The sequence below is a fragment of the Populus alba genome, chromosome 17, assembly GCF_005239225.2.
Source record: "Populus alba chromosome 17, ASM523922v2, whole genome shotgun sequence".
In the NCBI taxonomy this organism is placed as follows: domain Eukaryota; kingdom Viridiplantae; phylum Streptophyta; class Magnoliopsida; order Malpighiales; family Salicaceae; genus Populus; species Populus alba.
This window is the reverse complement of record NC_133300.1, coordinates 2,634,961-2,660,825: the sequence shown is the minus strand read 5'-3', so window position 1 is coordinate 2,660,825 and position 25,865 is coordinate 2,634,961. Positions and strand designations below refer to the sequence as shown.

Genomic DNA, 25,865 nt, shown 5'->3' with positions numbered 1-25,865 from the left:
GGTCAAAGGAGCTGCAGATAATCTAGCAGCTATTGGAGAACCTGTTCTAGAACAAGATCAGGTAATGAATCTCCTTGGCGGACTTGGCTTTGACTACAATGCAGTAGTCACTGTCATAAACATTAGAGATGAAAAGATCTCTATTGAAACAGTTCATAGTATGCTACTAGCATTTGAGCATCGTCTTGAGCAACAAAGCTCACTTGATCATGTCTCTTCTATGTCTGCCTGCTATGCCTCCTCCTCTAACAACAGAGGTAGTGGACGAAAATTCATTGGTAACCGAGGACACACCCAGAATTCCAATACCAGCAACTACACCTACAAAGGTCGTAGTCGTGGAGGCAGGTATGGTTATGCTGGGAGACATAATTCAACCAACTCTGAAAAGCCACAGTGTCAGTTGTGTGGTAAGTTTGGTCATACTGTTCATGTTTGTTATCATCGTTTTGATATCTCATATCAAAACTCACAAAACAGTGGTCCTCCTCCTTTGAATGCTGGAAATCAAAACACAATACCTGCCATGGTTGCATCCTCTCATAATCCTACTGATGACGATTGGTATCTCGACTCTGGAGCAAGTCACCATTTGACTTAGAATGAAGGCAATCTCACCAATTCTACTCATTACACAGGCAAAGACAGAGTCACAGTTGATAATGGTAAGCATCTATCCATCTCCAACATTGGTTCCCACCGGCTAGTCTCTCATTCTCAATCTTTTCAACTCAGAAAAGTATTTCATGTCCCATTTATCTCAGCCAACCTGATAAGTGTTGCTAAGTTTTGCTCAGACAATGATGCCTTAATTGAGTTTCGGGCTAATAGTTTTATTGTGAAGGACCTGCATTCGAAGAAGGTGCTAGTACAAGGCAGGCTTGAGAATTATTATAGAATAGGATTCTAATATAGGATGTTGTAATCATTACAGTTACTCATGTATCTATCAGAATAGGATTCTAATATAGGATGTTGTAATCATTACAGTTTATGCAGTGTTCTACTGCCTCTATATAAATAGGAAGGTTGACTAAGGCACAACCCAACATATTCTATTATTCTCAACTTGGTATCAGAGCAACAAAACCCTAAAATAAATTAAACCTAATTTTCTCATAGCCTCCCAGCCTCCCTTTTTCAATGGAACAGCCACCACATACATCTTCAAATTCTGCAGCACCAGCAGTCCAGCTTTCTTCTTCTCCAACAGTGCAGCCCTCTTCTCTTGCAGCGCCTCCTCTGCTTTCCTCTACTACGTCACCGCCTGGATTCTCCTCTGTCATAGCTGGTGAACGCCTCCTCTTGCAGCCCACGTTTGCTGCCTCTACTGCCGCAAGCAATATCTCTCTTTCTCACACTCATCAAGTCATCTCTCTCAAATTAACAAACACCAATTATTTATATTGGCGTATGCAAATGCTACCTTATCTCCTAGGCCAAGGAGTTTTTGGTTTTGTTGATGGCTCCAACACATGTCCATCAACACATGTTCTTACCCATGATGGTATCTCTCTTCAGGTAAATCCGCTTTTTCAAACCTGGAAACAACAGGACCAACTCATTCTAAGTGCTCTTCTTTCCTCCCTATCTATGGAAGTTTTGCATCTTGTTATTGGTTGTCAAAGTTCTTGTTCAACTTGGGGCACTCTTGAGTGAGCTCTCGCATCCACCTCCAACTCTCGTATTATGCAACTTCACGGCTCTCTTCAGGATCTTCGACAGGGTGATGAATCAGTAACTCAATTTATGCAAAAAGCGAAGGCCTTATTTGATGAATTGGCCGCTGCTGGTCGGCCAGTATCACTTGAAGATTTCAATTTATATGTGTTTCGTGGTCTTCGGGGAGAGTTTAAAGACTTAGTTACCAGTCTTATTACCAAGGCTGAACCTTTATCATATGCAGATCTTCACAGCCATCTCCTCACACATGAATTTCTTCACAAATCTTCTGCTTCCATACATGCTCCTCTGCTGCCCACACCCAGCATTCCATCTTCTGCTCTTGTTGCACATCGCCAGACTTTTGGCAATTTTGGCCGTAGTAGGGGCCGCTTCAACGGTGGCTGGCGTCCCAACCAGTCCAACAACAGAGGCAACCGATTTGCTGGCTCCAGACCTGATCACCGCAGCTTCCAAAACTCCTCCTTCGGTGACAATAGGCAAGGCTCTTGGCAGCGTAATAGGGGGCAGAATCCACGCTGTCAACTGTGTCAAAATTTCGGCCATACAGCTCCCCATTGCCCTCAATTCCAGCAACGAGGTTATGGCCAACAACCTACTGCCAACCTGGTGCAGCGCATTCTCTCCTCAACCGGTTCTGTTGATTGGTTTCCAGATACCGGTGCCAATCAACACGTCACACCTGATCTTGCCACCTTGACCGCTTCAGAACCGTACCTTGGTAATGATAATTTGCATGTTGGTGATGGTAAGGGCCTTCCTATATCTCATCTTGGTCATACAAAAATATATACACCACATCGTTCTTTCACCTTATCTAATGTTCTTTATGTTCCTGCAATCACAAAACCTCTGCTCTCTGTTCAGAAATTTTGTCTTGATAATAATGTTTATTTTGAATTTCACCCTCGTGTGTTTTATGTCAAGGATTTCAACACCCATGAAGTCCTTCTCTCAGGTCAGAGTAAAGATGGTCTCTATGCCCTGACCAAGTCTTCCGTCACGTCAATTCCTCAAGCCTATTGGTCTCCCTGCACTTCTGCCTCTGCCGATTTATGGCATCGTCGACTAGGTCATCCTACTTCACGTATCTTTCAATTGTGAATCTCGAAAAATAAGATTATTTGTAACAACAAACGTCTTAATTTTCAATGTCAAAGTTGTCCTTTAGGAAAATCATCGCGTTTGTCTTTAGGACCTATTGGTCACAAAACTTCTGCTCCACTTGAATTAATTTTTAGTGATGTATGGGGCCCTGCTCCCCTTTTTTCTTCAGATGGCTATCGTTATTTTGTTATCTTTGTTGATGCTTATACTAAATATGTATGGTATTATCCTCTAGTTGCCAAGTCTGATGTTTACTCTGTTTTTCATCAATTTCAAACTCTTGTCGAACGTCAATTTTCCTTAAAAATAAAATCTGTTCAAACTGATTGGGGTGGTGAATACCAAAAACTATCCACATTTTTTCAGACCATTGGTATTCATCATCGTCTGATTTGTCCCCACACTCATGAACAAAATGGAACAGTAGAGCGTCGTCATAGGCATATTGTGGAAACAGGTCTTACTCTTTTAGGGCAATGTAAAGAACCTTTTCGATTATGGAATTATGCTTTTAAAACCTCTGTTTATCTTATAAATCGCATGCCTACTCCTATTCTTTCCCATCGCTCTCCGTTTGATTGTTTATTTCAACGGTCTCCTGATTATCATTTTTTGCGTACCTTTGGGTGTCTTTGTTTTCCTTTTCTGCGTCCATATAATAATCATAAATTGGATTTTCGTTCCTCTCCATGTGTGTTTTTTGGATATAGTTCCTCGCATCTTGGTTATCGATGTCTTGACATTGCATCTCACCGTATTTATATTTCCCGTCATGTCCGCTTCCATGAACATGTGTTTCCATTTGATAATTCTGAACAGATTGCAAAGGTCTCCACCACAACCCTCACCCCACCCACTACTGTCACCCTTCTAAATTTGCTAAACCACCCATCGCTACCCGTTTTCACTAGCCACCCAAACAGCCCACAACACTCCGCTTTGCCACTCCAAACATCCACCCGACCACAGCCTCCACCCATCCCTTGGCCATCATCCCATGCTTGTTTATCTAACCCTTATGATGCAGGTTCAGATCGTCAATTGGTCTCCTCTCCTCATGGTCTTGGGGCACTTTATAGTCCCTCCTCTGCTTCGCCCTCCCTGGCTAACACTCCTGCCGCTTCAGTCTCTACCTCCAGCCCCTCCTCTACTGACAGTCCTATGCTTGAGGCTACTTCTTTATCATCCTCTCCCGCTGGTCTGCAACTTATAGTTGATTTGTCTTCTTATCAGCTGCCACAGGTCTCCTCGCTACAACCATCTTCCCCTGCGTCTCCACTAGCACACAGCAGACATCCTATGACTCTTAGACCGCGGCAGCCGAAGACAGCTAATCTAGTTGCTTCCACTGCCGCTACTTCTACCTCCACACGGGTACTGTATTCTCCCTCTTCTGAGCCTTTTGCATTCTCTGATGTTGACCGATATGCAGTTTGGCATAATGCTATGTGTGATGAGATCGCCGCTTTACGCGAAAATCGCACTTGGTCTTTGGTTCCATTTCATCCTTCGATGAAGTTGTTGGCAGTAGATGGGTATATCGGATCAAACGTCGTGTTGATGGTAGTATTGAGCGCTATAAAGCACGCCTTGTTGCTAGAGGTTTTACCCAGCAGGAAGGTATTGATTATTCTGAAACCTTCAGTCCAGTTATTAAGCAAGCCACTGTCCGATTGGTTTTCTCTATTGCGGTTTCGTGAAATTGGAAGATTCATCAGCTTGATATTCATAATGCCTTCCTCAATGGTGTTCTTACTGAAGAGGTCTATATGAAACAGCCTCCAGGTTTCGTTGACTCTTCTCTTCTATCTCATGTGTGTAGATTGCACAAATCATTGTATGGTTTGAAACAGGCACCGAGAGCATGGTACACTCGTCTAAGTGATTTTTTGCTCTCCATTGGTTTTCGAGCTTCCAAGGTTGACACCTCCCTGTTTATCTTATCTGATGGTACTAATATCTTTTATCTCCTGGTGTATGTTGATGATATTCTGCTCACGGGTAGCAACTCTGCTATGCTTCATCACCTTATACAGTTACTCAGCTCTGAGTTCAAGCTTCGTGACTTAGGTGTTGTTCACTACTTTCTGGGTATTGAAGTTCAGTCTACCAGTATGGGTTTAATGCTGCGTCAACATAAATATATTCTTGACATCCTCACTCGAGCTGGTATGACTTCCTGCAAACCAGTTGATACTCCAGTCTCCCCTTCGAAAGTCATTTTATTATCGGATCATTCATTCTCTGATCCTACACGATTTCATCAAATCGTGGGTGCTCTTCAATATCTTACCTTCACCCATCCAGATATATGCTTTGCTGTTAACAGAGTCTGTCAGTTTATGTATGCTCCTACAGATTCTCATTGGGTCGCTGTCAAACGTATTTTACGTTATCTTAAAGGTACGACATCTTATGGTTTCCATATCACTCGAGGCTCCTCTTTTTCTCTACATGGCTTTATAGATGCAGATTGGGCTGGTAGTATTGATGATCGCAAGTCTACGGGCGGCTATCTTGTCTTTTTTGGTCAGACGCCGATTTCTTGGAAATCCGGCAAGCAACGCACTGTTGCTCGCTCCTCTACTGAGGTTGAGTATAAAGCCCTTGTTGATGGTACCGCTGAAGTCATTTGGCTTCAATACTTGTTAACAGATTTGCAGGTTCCCTCAGTCTCTGCCCCTACCATTTGGTGTGATAATCTTGGTGCTACCTATCTCTCAGCAAATCCTATCTTCCATGCTCGTACTAAGCATGTTGAAGTGGATTATCACTTTGTTCGTGACCGTGTTGCCAAGAAAGAAATTCAGATTCGTTTTATTCCCTCTCGAGATCAACTTGTCGATGTCTTCACTAAACCGCTTCCTGTTGCATCCTTTACTGCTTTTCGATTCAAGCTTCGGGTTGATCCCCCACCCTCAGCTTGAGGGGGCATATTATAGAATAGGATTCTAATATAGGATGTTGTAATCACTACAGTTACTCATGTATCTATCAGAATAGGATTCTAATATAGGATGTTGTAATCATTACAGTTACTGCAGTGTTCTACTGTCTCTATATAAATAGGAAGGTTGGCTAAGGCACAACCCAACACATTCTATTATTCTCAACTAGAATGGGCTTTACAGATTTCCAATACTGCATAGAAACAAGAAAATGGCATATGTTGGAGTTCGTAATCTTTCCACTATTCATTCCTATAGACTCAATCCTGTTCATAATAAAATGGAACTTTGGCATCACAGGTTAGGCCATGCTGCTGTAGACATTGTAACTCACGTAATGCAAAGTTGTAATGTTTCTTGTGAAAGGAATAAAACTGCTATCTGTTCTTCAGTTTGTTCTTCTTGTCAAATGGCCAAAAGTCACAGGTTACCTACCTCTCTTTCACTCTCTCGTGCTTCCAAACCTATGGAACTCATTCACATTGATATTTGGGGACCTGCCATGCTCAAGTCTACATCAGGGGCAAGATACTTCATCCTTTTTCTTGATGATTACTCACGATATACATGGTTCTACCCTCTGGAAACCAAGGATCAAGCTCTCCAAATTTTCAAACAGTTCAAACTTCTAGTAGAAAATCAGTTTGATGCAACTATAAAATGTCTCCAATCTGATAATGGAGGTGAATATCGAACGTTTATGACTTTTCTTCAACAGTCTGGCATCTTGCATCGGTTTTCCTGTCCTTATACTTCAACTCAGAATGGGAGAGTGGAGAGGAAACACAGACATGTTTGTGGAAACTGGGTTGGCTCTCCTAGTTCATGCTTCTCTACCAATGAAGTTTTGGCAACATGCTTTTCAGTCAGCCACTTTCCTCATCAACAGGATGCCAAGCAAGGTATTAGACAATGTCTCCCCGTATCACGTTCTTTTTCATAAAATTCCTGAGTACAAATCTTTCAGAGTATTTGGCTGCATGTGTTAACCTTTCATTCGTCCCTATAACAGTCACAAGTTGCAATACAGATCTCTTCAGTGTATCTTTCTTGGGTACAGCTTCCAAAACAAAGGTTATGTGTGCCTTGATCCTCTAACTGAACGTGTATATGTTACACCCCATGTTGTCTTTGATGAAACCAAATTTCTTCACTCTACACCTCCTCCTCTCAAAGATTCACCAGCAGAGATCCTCACTCCTGCTATATTGCCTTTCCCCAATCCCTTACCTACAAACACCGGTCCCTCACCACCACAATCTGATTTACCTTTTACAAGTGACAATACACAGATTATGAGTAGTCCCATATCTACTCCTATCTCTCATTCGGGATCTACATCCATTCCTGAGGATCAGGATACTGTTTCTGTCCCAGCTCCACGAATGACCACCCGATTGATGCATGGTATAACAAAGACAAAGCCTATTTTTGATCTATCTGCTACAAAAGTCTCAGAACCATCATCTCTTAGTCAGGCTCTCAGAGATTCGAATTGGATTCAAGCTATGGATATCGAGATTGCTGCTCTACATAAAAACCACACTTGGGATCTTGTTGACCAACCTGCTGGCACTAATATAATCGGTTGTAAGTGGGTATATAAGCTGAAGTACAAGCCAAATGGGAGCATAGACAGATACAAAGCCACGCTTGTGGCTAAAGGGTATCATCAAACTCTTGGCCTTGACTATTTTGAAACCTTTAGTCCCGTTGTCAAAGCTTTTACTATTCATGTCATCTTAACTGTTGCCATCAGTTTTCAGTGGGAAATTCGTCAACTTGATGTTCATAACGCATTTCTCAATGGTGAGTTAGAGGAGCTGGTTTATATGACTCAACCTTCAGGGTATGTGAGTCCTCAATTTCCCACCAAAGTTTGTAAATTGAGGAAAGCGTTATATGGCTTGAAACAAGCTCCACGAGCTTGGTTTCAACAGCTTAGCTCTGCTCTTCTACAATGGGGATTTCATCATTCTAGAACTGACAATTCCATGTTTCTGCATTTTGGTGCATCCACAACTCTGATAGTCCTTATCTATGTGGATAATATTCTCATCACCGGGAGCTCCTCTCACCAGATCTCTTCCCTCATTACTAAGCTTGATTCTGTTTTTGCTTTACGAGACTTGGGGCAACTCTCCTATTTTTTGGGCATAGAAGTCTCTTATCTTGAAGGTTCTATGCATCTAAGCCAAACCAAGTACACCTCTGACTTACTGCATCGCACAACAATGTTTAACACCAAAGCTGCCAAAACTCCTAGCGCTGTTGGGCAAAATTTGTCCAAGTTTGATGGTGCTCCTCTGGAAGAGGTCACTCAGTATCGCAGTATCGTAGGTGCTCTTCAGTACCTTATAATTATTAGACCTGACATTGCTTTTGCTGTTAATAAAGCCTACCAGTTCATGCAACAACCAACCACAGCTCACTGGCTCTCTGTCAAAAGAATACTTCGCTATCTCAAAGGCACATTGCATGATGGCTTGTTGCTACGTCCTTCACCTCATTTGACAATTGAAGGTTTCACAGACGCAGATTGGGGTGCTCAACTTGATGATCGCCGCAGTGCGAGTGGCTATCTTGTTTATTTAGGGGACAACCTAGTGTTATGGTCCTCCACCAAACAAAAGGTAGTTTCTCGCAGCAGTGCTGAATCTGAGTATCGAGGATTGGTTTTAGCTACTACTGAAATCATATGGATACAGGCCCTCCTACAAGAGTTATGTGTTTCTACCCCTGCTATTCCTCTCCTCTAGTATGATAATATCAATGCTTATCACCTGGCGAAGAATCCTGTTTTCCATGCCCGCACGAAGCACATCGAGATTGATCTCCATTTCATTCGTGACCAAGTTCTCAAGGGCAAATTACAACTACAGTTTGTTCCTACTGAAGAACAACCAGCTGATTTACTAACTAAGCATCTCACAAGTGACAGGTTCTTGTTCCTCAAATCACAATTATGCATTGTCCCCAGACCCTTTCACTTGCAGGGGGATGATAAACCATCACTGGAAGAGTCTGTTACGTAGCCAAGGAGTTAGTTAAAGTCAGTTACATATAACTTATGTAACTGAAAGTTTGTTATCAAAGTTAGTTATGTTAGTTAAGCCAGCTGTGCTGGCAGTTATTCTTCTGTTATATTCGTTTTCTTGTAACAGACTCTACAACAAGACTTGTATATATATGTGAACAATCTCTGAACTATTAAGTAGAGAAACAGAGATTAATATTTTCTCAAATTCTATCTGAGACAAGATCATCAAAGTATTTTTCGCCTATTTCTTCCATCTCCTCAACGCCTCTGGGCTGGACTAGAAAACCATGTGCCATCCATTCAGTGATTAATCCATCCTTAGTGAATAACCAACCCTTGGGAAATATTGCACAATAAGCAAAACAACGTTTTAGATGTGAAGGGAGATAATAATAGCTCAATGTTAGAGCTGGAGGGATGTTTTCATTCGACGAACCCCACATACTTTGATTACGTTGAGCATGGGAGCCTCTGGAATTGAAACCACAAGCTGCGGACATTCTTCAATAGAAAGCATCGATAAACAAGGAAGGTGACTAGGCAAGGCATTTGTTAACTCGGGACAACCAGCTAGGCAGAGCTCTGCAAGATGAGGGAAAGCACCAGCTACATCTGTATTCCATTCCTGCCATTTTTTCATCCCCTTGAACTTTAATATTTTGAGGGATTTAAATGGCTTCTCCATCGAAGAGTCACTTCCATAGAGCTCAGAGCCAACTGCCACGACTTCATCAAATCCTTTAATTTGGAGCTCTTCTAGAGATGAAAGCTGCCCCAGTGGAGGTAAGGAGATGCAGTTCTTACATCCAGAAAGAGTCAATCCTACCATATTTGAGAAAGAAGAGTTTCCCAAGCCAGCCTGGAAACGTTGTACCCCCGTAACCAATAATGGCAAGCTCTTTCACATTTTCAGAAGGCTCCAATCTCTCAAGTACTTCTCTCTCGTGCCGTGTGTCATCCGTATTGCCATCCCACGTCAATCCCAACTCCTCAATCTTCTTCTTACCCTTCAAATTGGCATCCAGAGCATCTTGAGCATTTGCAACATCTCTGAGATTCCGAATAGAAAGCTTTTTCCTTATATGTGAGAGCTTCCCCAGCTCTTTCATGCTAGACCCGCTCTCTTTTCCCACAATGTAATATTGCAAAGTTCGAAGCTTCGTGAGTTTCCCCATTTTTGGTGGAATCTCTTTCAAATTTGTCCCTTCAATATCAAGATGTTGTAAGTCGACCAAGTTGGAAATGTTGGATGGCAACTCCATGAGATATCGACACTCTTTTAACAATAGAGTTTGCAAATAGTACAAGGTGCACACATTTGCAGGTAACCTTTCAATGGCGGTGTAAGAAAGGTCCAAGTGCCGCAAATGTTTCATGTTGCCAATGAAATTTAGCAACTGAGAAGAAATATCGTGTAGATAACATAAAGATAGCATTTGCAAGCGCTTAAGATTTGGCAAGATGTCATTCAGTGCCTCACTATCAGCTTCCCCAAAAAAATTCAGCGGAAACAAGGCGCGCAAATGTTGGACTCCATGAATACTACGAAATATCCGAAGTCCTCCGCCATATGGTACCCCTGAAGTGATTGATAAATAACGAGTCCTTTCTGGAAGCGAGCATGAATGTTCACCCTCCAACCCACAGCCTGATTCATTAATACCAAGCTTAAAGCAAAATTCTCCTGACACGTAGTCAGCTAAATCACTTATGAGGTCATGCATTCTGAAAATAGAATCACGAGTTGATCGCTGGAAAAGTGACCTGGAGACAAGATCATCAAAGTATTTTTCACCTATATCTTCCATCTCCTCAACGCCTCTGGGCTGGACTAAAAAACCTTGTGCCATCCATTCAGTGATTAATCTATGCTTCTCGATTTTAGAACCCTTGGGAAATATTGCACAATAAGCAAAACAACGTTTGAGGTGTGAAGGGAGATAATAATAGCTCAATGTTAGAGCTGGAGGGATGTTTTCATTCGACAAACCCCACAAACTGTTATTGGTTATCTTCTCCCATTGCTTGACATCTCCTACGGAGTGCAAAAGGCCCCCAAGAGTTTTCGCTGCCAGCGGCAAACCATTGCACTTTCTCACTATTTCTCTGCCATATGCTTCCAAGTGTGAGACTGCTCCAGAATTTACACCACTAAATGCATCCCTTGCAAACAACTTCCAGCAATCTTCATCGCTGATCACATTCAAGCGGTGAGAGGGGATGACAGTTTGCGTGACTCTTGCTACATCTTCATCCCGTGTTGTCACGACAATCTTACTTCCTTGCTCCACATACCGCAAAGGTAGCAGTAATTTATCCCATTCATTGTACTTAATGTTCCACGCGTCATCTAGAACAAGAAGAAGTTTTTTCCCTTTCACTGCCTCCATTAGAGATTCATCTGGTTCTTTGGTGCGGCAAGTACTTGCGTTGATCTTTTCAAGAATATCCTTAATAATCCTGGCAACATCAAATTGTTGAGAAGCCCAGACCCAGGCCTTGAGTTGGAAGCACTCATCTACCCTTCTGTCGTTGTAGATAAGCTGAGCAAGAGTGGTTTTACCAATCCCGCCCATACCCACAATAGGAACCGCACAAAAATTTGAGCCATCGGTGTTGTGTTGTGTCAACAAGTGCTTCATTATGGCTTCCTTATCAGCATCCCTTCCATATACATGAGATTCATTAACCAGTGGAGTTGTTTTCTCTGACAATGGTCTCCATCCACCAGTACCTTCTATGTGGCGCAGATCACCCTTGTGTTTAAGTAAACGGTCAAGCTTCTCAAGGATCTTTTGTAACTCTGCTTCCATCTCTTTCATCCTTCTATTAGCTGGATTTGGAAATGTAAACAGATTCCCTCCCTGCAATGGTGGACTAAATATATGAGATAGAATTCAGTATAACATTATGATTTTTTAATATCAAAACATAAACATTAAGATTTTTACATCTAGAGAATTAATAAGTTTTCTTTCTATAGATCTTTTTCAAGAATTTACAATTGTTGATGCTAACTTAATGCACGCAGTAAAATTCAAGTTTTAAAAAGATAGTGATTAAATGTCATTAGTGATTTTCATAGCCCTTATTATATTATATTAAAAGTAAAGTATTTATTTTTAATACTTAAAACAAAGATATGAAGCTTTCATGTATAAAATATCATTTCAGAGTCTAATTGTGCTAATAAAAAATCAGTGCATAATTCTTGGTGATTATTATATATATATATACTAAGAAATTTAATATTTATAATAATGGGTTTTGAATCTCGTAAGTCCTAATTATTCATCATTAAAAATATTGAAAGACAATTCAATTTTATATCCCTTATTTTTTCAGAACAATTAAAATTTATTTATGCTCTTATAAAAAATATATAATTTAATTAAAATTGACAAAATTTATATAAATAATTCAGATTTTAAAAATCCAAAGCCCATGTTTAGAAAACTAGCTAGTTAATAAATGAGAATTTGCAAGCATAATTTCACCACAGACACCAAAAGCCAATAATATATATTAGTTGCTTAAAAATGAATACTCTTTAATTAAAACTCACAGAAAGACAACCACCATGCCTGAAATTATTTTTATGAGGAAGCAAGGTCTATAAGTGCAAGAACTATACGCTTACCTTGGATCGTAGATATTCATAATTAATCTCCTCCAATATGTCCTCGGCTTCATAGACAGCATGTTTAACATCATTAAGCCAGTTCTTCACAGCAAGCTTTGTAATCTGCTTCTCCTCCGCGTCGTCGAGTAGTCCGTTGACAGTATTCAGTGTTTCTTTCAGCTTTTCCAGAAGATCATCATCGAGTAATTCGTGGCTTTTGAAGAAGCGCAGAACCTCACGAGAGGCCAACCTGTCGACCAGAACCTCAATGAGAGCAGAGAGAATTGATCCTCCGATCAACTCCAGAGCCATGGTGGATTTTTGCAGAAAGGGTGAGGGTGGGAATATGTGAGAGAAAAGGAGTAGTGGAAAGCAGGAGGCTTGGTGGATTTTTGCGGAAGGGTGAGAAAGTGATTATGTGAGAGAGAATGATAATTAAGCCACTGAATTGCATGACGGGAATACGTAGACTATATAGCAAAAGAAGAGACAAGAAAATTATATTAATTATATTATATTGTATCAGCGCTCCACGATTCAGGTACAGGTATTATTGTTGTGTTTTTATACTATATTAACAAATTTCAACAAAAATAAATAAATAAATTTGTTAATCGAAGAATAAAAAGATAATATATGTGTTTAATACAATAAATTTAAAAATATATAAACTGTAAAAAAAAAACATGAATGTTAATTCAAGATTAAATTTAAATTAAGAAGTTGATTTTTCTAATAAAAAAGCAAACCATAGATACATATAAATATTATAATAAAGGAAATAGAAAAGACAGCGAGACCATTTTTATAGTTAATTTTTATTTAATTATATGGCAATTAAAATAAATATTTGAAAGAGTTTGGATGATTTAAATTTTATAGAATTTTTTTTTTCAAATTCTTCATCTCTTATATTATTTTCCTATTTTGAATACACAAATATTTTTTATTAATAAAACCCTTTTTTCAATTAACACTTAAAGATATTAAAACCGATATTCTCAAGAATTCTAATAATTTAAAATCCACGAGGAAAAAAAACGTTTCTTTGGTCAAAACTCCCTTTTCCTTATTTATTTGTTTTTTATTTTGAAGAAAACATGTCTTTTTTTATTAGAAGCATTTTTTAAAATAAAAAATCATCATGATTTGAAAAGAAAGTTTCAGTAAAAAAAAATAAATTATGTCTTTATAATTTTTATGCACTTGTAAGGAAAAATAAAAGAATAATTAATTCACATAAAAAAAAAATTCACAATAACAAAAAATATATTTTTTCCTCTGTAAAGATTCATGTGCAATATTTAAAGGCCAAGTGAATGAAGCTCATGCGCACCCATGCTTTGAAAGGCTAGGCTCAAATGCTTGATTTGCTACATGATCAGCCTCTATTGAATCTAAAAGGTTAGGCTTGCGTTGTTTATATATATATATATATATATAAAGCATACAACATGTTATTTGTCTAAGATTTTTTTGAAATAAAAAAAAATAACATGTTATTCACTTTAGCAAATAATATGTTGTTGTCTAGGAGGAAATTAGAAATCAACATTTTGGACTACCAAACTCTTAAATTTCAACTTGTTTTTAACCAAAAATATATTGGGAACCTTAAAAAAAACCATACAAAAAAACTTTATAAACACCAATTTGTCTTTTCTATCATGGTTAAACAGTAAAATCACATTGATTTAACTTATTTTTAAAAGACAAATCTATTAACACTAAAATTAATATTTATGTTCTTGAAATATGACTCACAAAATACTTCTTTGTTCTTTTTTTTTTTCATCGTATTTTTCTCTCTATACTTGCTACATCAAGGAATTGAAATGTTAGGAAAATAAATTTTTAAAATTAAATATAAATAGCTAGCTAAAACAGGAAAAAAAAAAAAAAAAGGAACCACAGTGAACTTTAATGAGAATTTCCAAGAACAAAACTCAATAGTCAAAGAGTGAAACATGTGAGAAATGAAGTTTACAGCTAAAATATAAACACATAAAATTAGCTCAAAAATATTTTTAAAAAAACTTCATTTGGCATTACTATTAATTAGAAGGTATTTGGTAAAAGGCTAAAAAAAACATGGGTGAAATTATCACATAAATAATAATTAAAATAATAGCAAATTTAAAAAGTGTAATTGTTGGCTTATAAAAAAGATTTTATATGTTGAAAATTTTGTAGAATCTTCTCATTATTAACACTTTTAAATATATTTTTTTGATATAAATAACCAAACAAGTGTAGCCTGGCAATTTTTTTATAATATAAGATCCTTGGTATTTGTGTAGCAAATGGATGATCCTTCCTTCTTCTTTTTTTTTTTTTTTTCTTTTTTCATCAATATTCATTTTATGAATCAACATGATACAAGGGTCATGATGCATGTTTAGTAAAGAGAGAGCCCAGTCTCAATCAATATAGATTCTTTTTTTTGTGGTCACAAGGATGACAATCACCAAAAGAGGCTCCCCACACCATCACCCCTCCACATGCTATTGATACCAGGCAGACAGTGGAGTCATGTCTTCAGAAAGTGAAAAGGGGTGCTATGCTACGGAGGAGGGAGGGAGGGAGGGAGGGAGGGGAGTGGGATTGTATCTGTTTCGGGTTGACTCGGCGGGTCAACCGGTTACTCCGGGCTAATTGCAAACCCGAATATTGAATGAAACAGAACCAGCCAAGGCCCTGGGTCACCCAAAAAAAAATTTAAAAAATATATTTGATATTTTATATAAAAACAATTAAGTAACAATCCATGTGGATATAGGCTATACATGCGGTAAACAATTAAGTTTAAAAGATTATTTATATAGTAAATTTTAAAATGAGTTAGTAACCAACTAAAAAATATGAAGAAAAAAAATAGATCTCTGTCAGGTTTTTGTAAGATCACCCGGGTTCCGGATTGACTCGGCGGGTTGACTGGTTTCTCCAAACCAGACCCAATGCTTTTGGGTTAGGCTACCTAGTCAAACTCAACAACAATTTTTAACTAAATACAGGAAAAAACAATGCTCTCCACAGGTATAATAAGTTTATATCCACAGTACGCGGACAATGTTTTTCGCAAGTATAGTATAATAATAGCAAATTTTAAAAGTGTAATTGTTGGCTTATAAAAAAGACTGATGTTCTTACAAATTGAACGGTTAAATACTTGTGAAAAAAAAAAAAAAAAAGAGAATAATTTAAAGATGAACTTAAACTTTTCCATTGATTGAGCTTGTGCCTTTTGAAAAAGCCTAGAACCTCGGGAGAGGACAGCCTGTGGACCAAAACCTCATCAATGACAGCACAGATAATTGACCTCCACTCAACTCCAGAGCCATGGTGGATCTTCGCGGAAGGTGTGAGAGAGAAGGCCGCAGAAAGCAGAATCCAATGACTTGCATAAAGAGAACAAACATACATAATTTTAAAGGGAAAAAAAGAAAAGAAAAGAAAAAAGACATCAATGTGGTAGTCTTCTTTATCAGCATGATTAAGGCATCAAACTTTTTTTATTTAGCTAAAATCTTGAATTAAATCTGGTAAACCGACATGTACAGCTGGTAAACCGCCCGCCATCATCATGGCTATTTTATTGAATTAAATCTTGTTTATTTTTATATTTTAAAATTATTTTAAAAAAATTTAATTTTTTTTAAATTAATAATTTTTTAATATTTTTAAATTATTTTAATACACTAATATCAAAAATAATTTTTTAAAAATAAAAATAAATTATTTTATAATGAATTTATTTAAAACGACAGTAGCGGTTGTTTCAATTTTAAAGCAAACTTTTCTTCACCAAATTGAAATGAGTCCCTTTTTTAACCAAAACCCAGTGTTCAAAGCCTGCAAAAGTTTCAATCTTTTAAATTTACGAGTTAATAATATGTAACTTGTTAAATTGAATTAAAATTTAAAAATGAGTAAAACAGATCAAATTCGGTCAAACTTGTTCAAACTCGATAAAATCGGTAAAATCAGACTAATTTTACGAGTTTGAAAAAAAATATAAAATTATGCATTCTGATAATCTGTACCTTAATATATTTTTTCTATTCTAATTGTTTTAGCACTATCGTTTAGAGGGGAAGAAAAGCTAAATTTTTAATTTTTCCAGCTTATTTATGAAAATATTAATAATGAGCCTGCATATTATTTTTAGTCTAATTGTTGATATTCTCTCATGGCCTACCCTAAACTTTTAACTCAAGATAAAGCAACATGTTAGGAGGCACCTAGTGCACTTTCAACTCAATTAGGTGGTTGGATTGAGAGTCATGCTAGCATAAAACTAGTCAATATGTGATTTTATGTTGAAATTCAAATTTTTTATTTAATCATTACTAGAACTATATAAGTTATTTTACTAATTTCTGGAGACTATATAATATATTTATTTTTCCATTTCACAATTTGTTTTATTTATAAATTTACTATAATTTCATGATAACATTACTGATTTTTAACCGAGATTTACACAAACACTTTTTCACAAAGTTATTTGTTTACTTTTATATTTATTTTTCATTATAATTCCTTGAAATTATTTTATCACTCTCAAAACACATTTATTTTATTTTATTTTAATTTTTATATTCGTCGAAACCCCCATTACCAATTTTAGCATGATATATATACTTCATTTGATGAAGGACAGATCGAGATCGAGTTTTAGTAGATGGCAAAATAATACAACAAAATTAATTAAGATCTAAAAAACTAAAAATTATAACCAACTAGAAAACCATGTGCCATCCATTCAGTGATTAATCCATCCTTAGTGAATAACCAACCCTTGGGAAATGTTGCACAATAAGCAAAACAACGTTTTAGATGTGAAGGGAGATAATAATATATAGCTCAATGTTAGAGCTGGAGGGATGTTTTCATTCGACGAACCCCACATACTTTGATTACGTTGAGCATGGGAGCCTCTGGAATTGAAACCACAAGCTGCGGACATTCTTCAATAGAAAGCATCGATAAACAAGGAAGGTGACTAGGCAAGGCATTTGTTAACTCGGGACAACCAGCTAGGCAGAGCTCTGCAAGATGAGGGAAAGCACCAGCTACATCTGTATTCCATTCCTGCCATTTTTTCATCCCCTTGAACTTTAATATTTTGAGGGATTTAAATGGCTTCTCCATCGAAGAGTCACTTCCATAGAGCTCAGAGCCAACTGCCACGACTTCATCAAATCCTTTAATTTGGAGCTCTTCTAGAGATGAAAGCTGCCCCAGTGGAGGTAAGGAGATGCAGTTCTTACATCCAGAAAGAGTCAATCCTACCATATTTGAGAAAGAAGAGTTTCCAAGCCAGCCTGGAAACGTTGTACCCCCGTAACCAATAATGGCAAGCTCTTTCACATTTTCAGAAGGCTCCAATCTCTCAAGTACTTCTCTCTCGTGCCGTGTGTCATCCGTATTGCCATCCCACGTCAATCCCAACTCCTCAATCTTCTTCTTACCCTTCAAATTGGCATCCAGAGCATCTTGAGCATTTGCAACATCTCTGAGATTCCGAATAGAAAGCTTTTTCCTTATATGTGAGAGCTTCCCCAGCTCTTTCATGCTAGACCCGCTCTCTTTTCCCACAATGTAATATTGCAAAGTTCGAAGCTTCGTGAGTTTCCCCATTTTTGGTGGAATCTCTTTCAAATTTGTCCCTTCAATATCAAGATGTTGTAAGTCGACCAAGTTGGAAATGTTGGATGGCAACTCCATGAGATATCGACACTCTCTTAACAATAGAGTTTGCAAATAGTACAAGGTGCACACATTTGCAGGTAACGTTCCAATGGCGGTGTAAGAAAGGTCCAAGAGCCGCAGATGTTTCATGTTGCAAGATAGCATTTGCAAGCGCTTAAGATTTGGCAAGATGTCATTCAGTGCCTCACTATCAGCTTCCCCAAAAAAATTCAGCGGAAACAAGGCGCGCAAATGTTGGACTCCATGAATACTACGAAATATCCGAAGTCCTCCGCCATATGGTACCCCTGAAGTGATTGATAAATAACGAGTCCTTTCGGGAAGCGAGCATGAATGTTCACCCTGCAACCCACAGCCCGATTCATTAATACCAAGCTTAAAGCAAAATTCTCCTGACACGTAGTCAGCTAAATCACTTATGAGGTCATGCATTCTGAAAATAGAATCACGAGTTGATCGCTGGAAAAGTGACCTGGAGACAAGATCATCAAAGTATTTTTCACCTATATCTTCCATCTCCTCAACGCCTCTGGGCTGGACTAAAAAACCTTGTGCCATCCATTCAGTGATTAATCTATGCTTCTCGATTTTAGAACCCTTGGGAAATATTGCACAATAAGCAAAACAACGTTTGAGGTGTGAAGGGAGATAATAATAGCTCAATGTTAGAGCTGGAGGGATGTTTTCATTCGACAAACCCCACATGTTGCTATTGGATATCTTCTCCCATTCCTTGACATCTCCTTCGGAATGCAGAAGACCCCCAAGAGTTTTCGCTGCCAGCGGCAAACCTTTGCACTTTCTCGCTATTGCTCTGCCAAATGTTTCCAAGTGTGAGAATGCTCCAGAATTTGCACTGCTAAATGCATGCCTTGCAAACAACTCCCAGCAATCTTCATCGCTGATTACATTCAAGCGGTGAGAGGGGATGACAGTTTGCGTGACTCTTGCTACATCTTCTTCCCGTGTTGTCACGACAATCTTACTTCCGTGCTCCACATACCGCAAAGGGAGCAGTAATTTATCCCATTCATTGTACTCAATGTTCCACGCGTCATCTAGAACAAGTAGAAGTTTTTTCCCTTCCACTGCCTCCATTAGAGATTCATCTGGTTCTTTGGTGCGGCAAGTACTTGCGTTGATCTTTTCAAGAAGATCCTTAATAATCCTGGCAACATCAAATTGTTGAGAAGCCCAGACCCAGGCCTTGAGTTGGAAGCACTGATCTACCCTTTCGTCGTTGTAGATAAGCTGAGCAAGAGCGGTTTTACCAATCCCGCCCATTCCCACAATAGGGACCGCACATAAATTTGAACCATCCGTGTTGTGTTGTGTCAACAAGTGCTCCATTATGGCTTCCTTATCAGCGTCCCTTCCATATACAAGAGATTCATTAACCAGTGGAGTTGTTTTCTCTGACAATGGTCTCCATCCAGCAGTACCTTCTATGTGGTGCAGATCACCCTTGTGTTTAAGTAAATGTTCAAGCTTCTCAAGGATCTTTTGTAACTCTGCTCCCATCTCTTTCATCCTTCTATTAGCTGGATTTAGAAATGGAACCCGATCCCTTACCTGCAATGGTGGACTAAATATATGAGATAGAATTCAGGAAAACATTATGATTTTATAATTTCGAAACAAAAACATTTTCCTTCTACAGGTCTTTTTCAAGAATTTACGATTGTTGATGCTAACTTAATGTAATTAAGCAGTGAATCAAGTTTTAAAAAGATATTGATTAAATGCCATTAGTTATTTTCAAAGCCCTTACTATATCATATTATTTTTATATCTATAATGAAATTAATTTTTTTAAATTAAAAATGGAAAAATAATTTTATTTTAAAAAATAATTGTTTTCAATTTATAATTATGCTAATAAAAAATCAGTGCATAATTCTTGGTGATTATTATATATATAATTACTAAGAAAATTAATATTTATAATAACGTGTTTTGAATCGTCGTAAGTCCTAATAATTCATCACTAAAAATATTGAAAGACAATTCAATTTTGTATCCCTTGTTTTTTTCAGAACAAGTAATATCCATTTATGTTCTTATAAAAAATATATAATTTAATTAAAATTGACAAAAATTTATATAAATAATTCAGATTTTAAAAATCCAAAGCCCATGTTTAGAAAACTAATTAATAAATGAGAATTTGCAAGCATAATTTCACCACAGACACCAAAAAGCCAATAATATATATTAGTTGCTTAAAATGAATACTCTTTAATTAAAACTCACACAAAGACAACCACCATGCCTGAAATTATTTTTATGAGGAAGCAAGGTCTATAAGTGCAAGAACTATAATGCTTACCCGATTGCTGTCAGGTCGATCAATGTCCTTGGATCGTAGATCTTCATAATTAATCTCATCCAATATGTCCTCGGCTTCATAGACAGCATGTTTAACATCATTAAGCCAGTTCTTCACAGCACGATTTGTAATCTGCTTCTCCTCCGCATCGTCGAGTAGTCCGTTGACAGTATTCAGTGTTTCTTTCAGCTTTTCCAGGAGACCATCGTCGAGCTTGTGGCTTTTGAAGAAGCCCAGAACCTGACGAGAGGCCAACCTGTCGACCAAAACCTGAATGACAGGAGAGAGAATTGATCCTCCGATCAACGCCAGAGCCATGGTGGATTTTTGCAGAGAGGGTGAGGGTGGGAATAAGTGAGAGAACAAGAGAAGTAGAAAGCAGGAGCCTTGGTGGATTTTTGCAAAAGGGAATTATTTATTCTGTGAGAGTGTGATTCTGTGAGAGAGAATGATAGTAGTAGAAAGCTAATTTAAGCCACTGGATTGCATGAAGGGAATACGTAGATTTTAAAGGAAAAGAAGAGGCAAGAAAATTATATTAATTATATTATATTGTATTAGCGCTCCACGATTAAGGTACTGGTATTATTGTTGTGTTTTATAGTATTAATAAATTTTTTAATTGAAGAATAAAAAGATAATATATTTGTTTAATACAATAATTTTAAGATTAAATTAAGAAGTTGATTTTTCTAAGAAAAAGTAAAAGATAAGTATTGAAAAGAGTCATGTTAGTCGACGATAATATTATGGATGCATTAAATATTATAATAGAGGAAATAACAAAGACAGCGAGACCATTTTCATAGTTATTTTTTTTATTTAATTCTATGGAAATTAAAATAAATATTTGAAAGAGTTTGAGTGATTTAAATTTTATATAAAAAAAATATTTTTGCCAAAATCCTCATCTTCTATTTTCTTTTTCCTATTTTGACTAAACACGTTTTTTTATTAATAACATGATTTTTTCAATTAAAACTTAAAGTAATTAAAATCAATATTCTTAAGAATTCTAATAATTTAAATTCATAAGGAAAAAAAATATTTATTTGGTCAAAATCCCCTTCTCCTTATTCATTTGTTTTTTATTTTGAAGAAAAAATGTTTTTTTTATTAGAAGCATTTTTCTAAATAAACTCTTCATGATTTGAAAAAAAAAGTTTCAGTAAAGCAGAAAAAAAAAATCATGTCTTGATAATTGTTTATGCACTTTTAAGGAAAAATAAAAGAATAAATAATTCACAGAAACAAAATAAAAATTCACAATAACAAAATATATATTTTATTCTTTTGTAAAGATTCATCTGCAATATTTAAAGGTCAAGTGAATGGAGCTCATTGGCACCTATGCTTCAAAGGCTAGGCTCAATCGCTTGATTTTCAGAAATGATCAGGCGCCTCTGACCTAGAAAATCAGGCTTTCGTGTTTTTCTAATTATAAATAAAAAAAAACATAAAACATGTATCTAAGTTAGTTTTTAGTAGAACAAATAACACGTTGTTCACTTGGATAGATAACATGTCGTTATCTACTAGAAAATTAAAATCCAAGTTTTTGGACTACCAAAACTCAAATTTCAACTTTTGTTCAACCAAAAATATCTTGGAACCTTACAGAAAATAAAACCATACAAAAAAACTTTATAAACACCGATCTCTCTTTTACAACATGATTAAAATGTAAAACTACATTCATTAAACTCCTCTTAAAGACAAATCTATTGACACTAAAATCAACATATTTTTTTTCTTGAAATACAACTCACCAAAATACTTCTCTTTTCTCTAACGACTTTATCTCTATACTCTTAACATTAAGGAATTGAAATGTGAGGAAAATGAAGTTTTAGAATTAAATATAAATAGCTAAAACTATAAAGATTTAGGAACCAAAATGTACTTTTAGGAGAATTGCAAGTACCAAAACTCAATATTCAAATAGTGAAACTGTGGGAAATGAAGTTAATGGCTAAAATGTAAACTTATAAAACTACGAGTTAGGTTCAAAAATATTTTTTGAAAAATAAACTTCGTTTGGGTATTTGGTATAAGGCTGACAAACATTGGTAAAATCATAGTTTTAATATCGGCCCGGTCCAAGGCCCGAGTTCCGGGTTTTGACCAGGTCACCAGGTTGGTCAGGTCAAAAAACTTTTTTTAAAAAAATAAAACAACGTCATTTTAGTAAAAAAAAATAAAAAGTTAATAAAATTCAACGAGTTTGCAGTCGGGTCACACTGATTTTTTCTTCCCCTGTTTTTTCTTTAACCCGACCTGCTTCCAGCCCCAGGTCGACCCGCCAGACCGGGTTTCAAAACTATGGGTAAAATTATCACATAAATAATAATAATTATTACTAGTTATGTGACCCGCGGTGAATATTTTTATTTTTCATAAAAACTTATCTATGTAGGTTTTTTCGATGCATTTTGGTAGTTCAAAAAACATAACAAATCAAAAAGTTTATGCACATATGTAATCAAATAAACTAAGAATTATGTTCGTTAATAAATCAATAAAAAAATATTAATAACACCTAAAAATAAAACTTGAAAAACTGAAAGACAAATGTAGATCAGGATATTGAATCTTGAAAAAAAAACATTAAATTGATTGAATAAAATAAAAGAAAAAAAAACATGTAAGGCTACACAATAAATATTTTTTTATTTTCAAAAATATAATTTATCTATATAAAATATAAAAACCAAACCAAAGATGAACAAAAAAAACCACTCCGAAAATTAAACACATAACAAAAAAATTAAATTTTTTTAAAAAAGGCCCCTGAACAAAATAAAATAGAGGAGTTTTGGTGTATTTTTCAGTTTTTAGTTTTTTAACTGCTCACGTCACTTTATTTCATTTCAATTGCATTATTTAAAGTTATATTTTCATGGAAACCATAGTTATCAAACCCAGCCTAGAGGTTGACCCGACTAAGGGGCCGAGTCCCGCGTTACATGGGTTGACTCGGGTCAACTCAGAAAAATTAAAAAAAAAATATTTGAGGTTTTAATATTTTATATGAAAAAATTTAGAAATAATCCATGTGAATATACGCTATACATGTTGTAAACAATTAAGTTTAAAAGATTATTTCAAAAGGTTTTTTATCCCACTTTGAAAAGATACTATCTTATTCTTTTAAGTTGAAGTATTTTAAATCAAAAAGGTTTTTTATCCTACATTGAAAAAACATTACTTTTTTTCTTATAAACATAGAGTATTTTTATTAAAAGGCTTCAAATCCCACATTGCAAAAATAAAATATTATTCTAATATTTATATAGTGAACTTTGAAATAAGTTAGTAACTAACGGAAAAAATATGAAAAAAAAAAGGAGGTCTCTAGATAGGAAAAAAAAAACACATTTGAGAAAGAAAGAAAAAAGGTCTCTACTGGGTTTTTTGTCAAGTCACCTGAGTTTCGGGTTAACCCTTACTTCAGGCCAATTGCAGACCCAAAATATTGAATGAAACAGACTCAGTCGAGGTCTCGGGTCACCCAGAAAATTTTTAAAAAAATATTTAATGTTTTATTAATTTATATAAAAAAATTAAAAAATAATTCATGTGAATATAAGCTATACATGTTGTAAAAAAATTAAGTTTAAAATATTATTTATATAGTGAACTTTGAAAAGAATTAGTAACCAACAAAAAAATATGAAAAAAAAAGGTCTCTACCAGGTTTTTGCTGAGTTACTGGGTTGATTTAGCAGGTCGATCGGTTTACTCAAAGCAAATTGTAGGCCTAGAATTTGAATTAAACAAACTCGGCCAACGTTGTTGGGCACTGGACCCAAATTTGGGTCTAGCTGCGAACCAGGCCCAATGCTTTTGGGTTTAGCTACCAAGCAGGCACAACAATAATTTTTAACTAAATACAGAAAAGACATTGTTCTTCACAGGCACTATAGTGTTGTCCACAGTGCAAACACTCTATATTTATAATATCGTTCATGATGTAATGAGTTTATGTTCACAATACATGTACAGTATTTTTCCCAAGTATAGTATAATAATAGCAAATTTAAAAAGTGTAATTGTTGGCTTATAAAAAAGACCGATGTTCTTACAAATTGAACGGTTAAATACTTGTGAAAAAAATAAAAAAGGAGAATGATTTAAAGATGATTTAAAGATGAACTTCAACTTTTCCATTGATTGAGCTTGTGCCTTTTGAAAAAGCCTCGAACCTCAGGAGAGGACAGCCTGGGGACCAAAACCTCAATGACAGCACAGATAATTGACCTCCACTCAACTCAAGAGCTATGGTGGATCTTTGCGGAAGGACGAGAGTCTCAAAAGGATGGGAGAAAAAAAAAAGGAGAAGAAAGCAGAAGCCATGGTAGATCTTCGCGGAAGGTGTGAGAGAGAAGGCCGTGAAAAGCAGAATCCAATGAATTGCATAAAGAGAACAAACATACAGCATTTTAAAGGGGGGAAAAAAAAAAAAACATCAATGTGGTAGTCTTTTTTATCAGCATGATTAAGGCATCAAACTTTATTTATTTAGCTAAAATGTTGTTGCTTTTAGCAGCCGCTACCTCTTTCAGAATTTCAGATTGAGGATTTTATAGCTTTGCTCTTTCAAGTGAAAATTTGTAATATATATATGAAAAAAAAAGCAACAATAATGTATAGAAAATAATGATAAATTATAAAATGATTTTTTATAATTTTAGCGACAATAGTGTATAGAAATAACGATTTCTAATTTGAAGAAAAAAATAATTTATTTATAGATATCTATCATTCTCAATTAGTGTTTTTTCTTTTTTCCCACTCTCCTTTTCTTATTCCTTTCTAAGCCTTTACTTTATGTTGGGTTTGTTTCTAGGAAAACCAATTCCTGGAATCCATTTTTCTTAGTTTCCCATGTTTGGCACCAATATGGAAAACAAGTCAACGGAAACTTAATTCCGGTCAAAACTAAAAACGGAGCCTTAGCAGAGGAAAGTGTTTTCCTTTTAATAAACAAAAGAAAACACTTTCCTTTCTTTCTCATTACACACAGAAGCACGCGTGCTGATGAGAAGCAAACGTTCCTTCATTTCTAAAAAAAAAAAACAGAAGCAGAAAGGAGACAAACGACCGAGAGAAGAAGAAGCAGAGGGCAGGAAAGCAAAAGGTCGAAGCTGATGATGATGCTGGTTCTCCCCGATGATTTTGGTTCTGGGTCCTTCTTTTCTGATATCTTTCTGTTTTCTTGCCTTTTTGTTGCTGCCTCCGGTTCTGGGTTCTTTGTGTGCTTTTTTTTTCTATTGCTGGGGTTTTTCTCTGATTTTTTTTTTGTTTCGTTTCTGGTGTTTTGCTTGCGTCCCGTCTTGGTTTATTTCTCTGTTGTGCTTGCGTCCCGTCTGGGTTTTTTCTGGTTTTTTGGGTTGATTTTCCTCCGTCTCTCCCCCTCTC

The 25,865-nt window shown here is 36.3% G+C and overlaps 2 protein-coding genes across 3 annotated transcripts; both read right to left on the bottom strand.

The window, feature by feature from the left end:
- Positions 1–8,906: 8,906 nt before the first annotated feature.
- On the bottom strand, positions 8,907–12,846 carry LOC118032443 (putative disease resistance RPP13-like protein 1). 2 transcript variants are annotated; one of them, XM_035037156.2, is made up of 2 exons: positions 12,419–12,846; positions 8,907–11,642 (listed from the first exon to the last, which is right to left on the bottom strand). In XM_035037156.2, exons 1-2 carry the CDS (start codon positions 12,710–12,712, stop codon positions 9,579–9,581), a joined length of 2,358 nt encoding a protein of 785 aa, XP_034893047.1. In that variant the 5' UTR covers positions 12,713–12,846; the 3' UTR covers positions 8,907–9,578. The 2 variants fall into 2 exon arrangements, with proteins under 2 accessions (XP_034893047.1, XP_034893048.1); XM_035037157.2 differs by having other exon boundaries at positions 8,907–11,655; positions 12,419–12,551.
- A 4,286-nt stretch (positions 12,847–17,132) lies between these two features.
- On the bottom strand, positions 17,133–20,867 carry LOC118032445 (putative disease resistance RPP13-like protein 1). The gene is made up of 2 exons (XM_035037158.2): positions 20,445–20,867; positions 17,133–19,687 (listed from the first exon to the last, which is right to left on the bottom strand). The coding sequence occupies exons 1-2, from the start codon at positions 20,760–20,762 to the stop codon at positions 17,273–17,275; spliced, it is 2,733 nt and encodes a 910-aa protein (XP_034893049.1). The 5' UTR covers positions 20,763–20,867; the 3' UTR covers positions 17,133–17,272.
- Between the last annotated feature and the right edge of the window lie 4,998 nt (positions 20,868–25,865).

Bases quoted from the DNA above. Each gene is read 5' to 3' on its own strand.
- LOC118032445 (XM_035037158.2), bottom strand. From the start codon at position 20,762: ATGGCTCTGGCGTTGATCGGAGGATCAATTCTCTCTCCTGTCATTCAG. The intron at 19,688-20,444 runs GTAAGCATTATA...CCACCATTGCAG, and splicing joins ATCGACCTGACAGCAATCGG to GTAAGGGATCGGGTTCCATT.
- LOC118032443 (XM_035037156.2), bottom strand. From the start codon at position 12,712: ATGGCTCTGGAGTTGATCGGAGGATCAATTCTCTCTGCTCTCATTGAG. The intron at 11,643-12,418 runs GTAAGCGTATAG...CCACCATTGCAG, and splicing joins ATGAATATCTACGATCCAAG to GGAGGGAATCTGTTTACATT.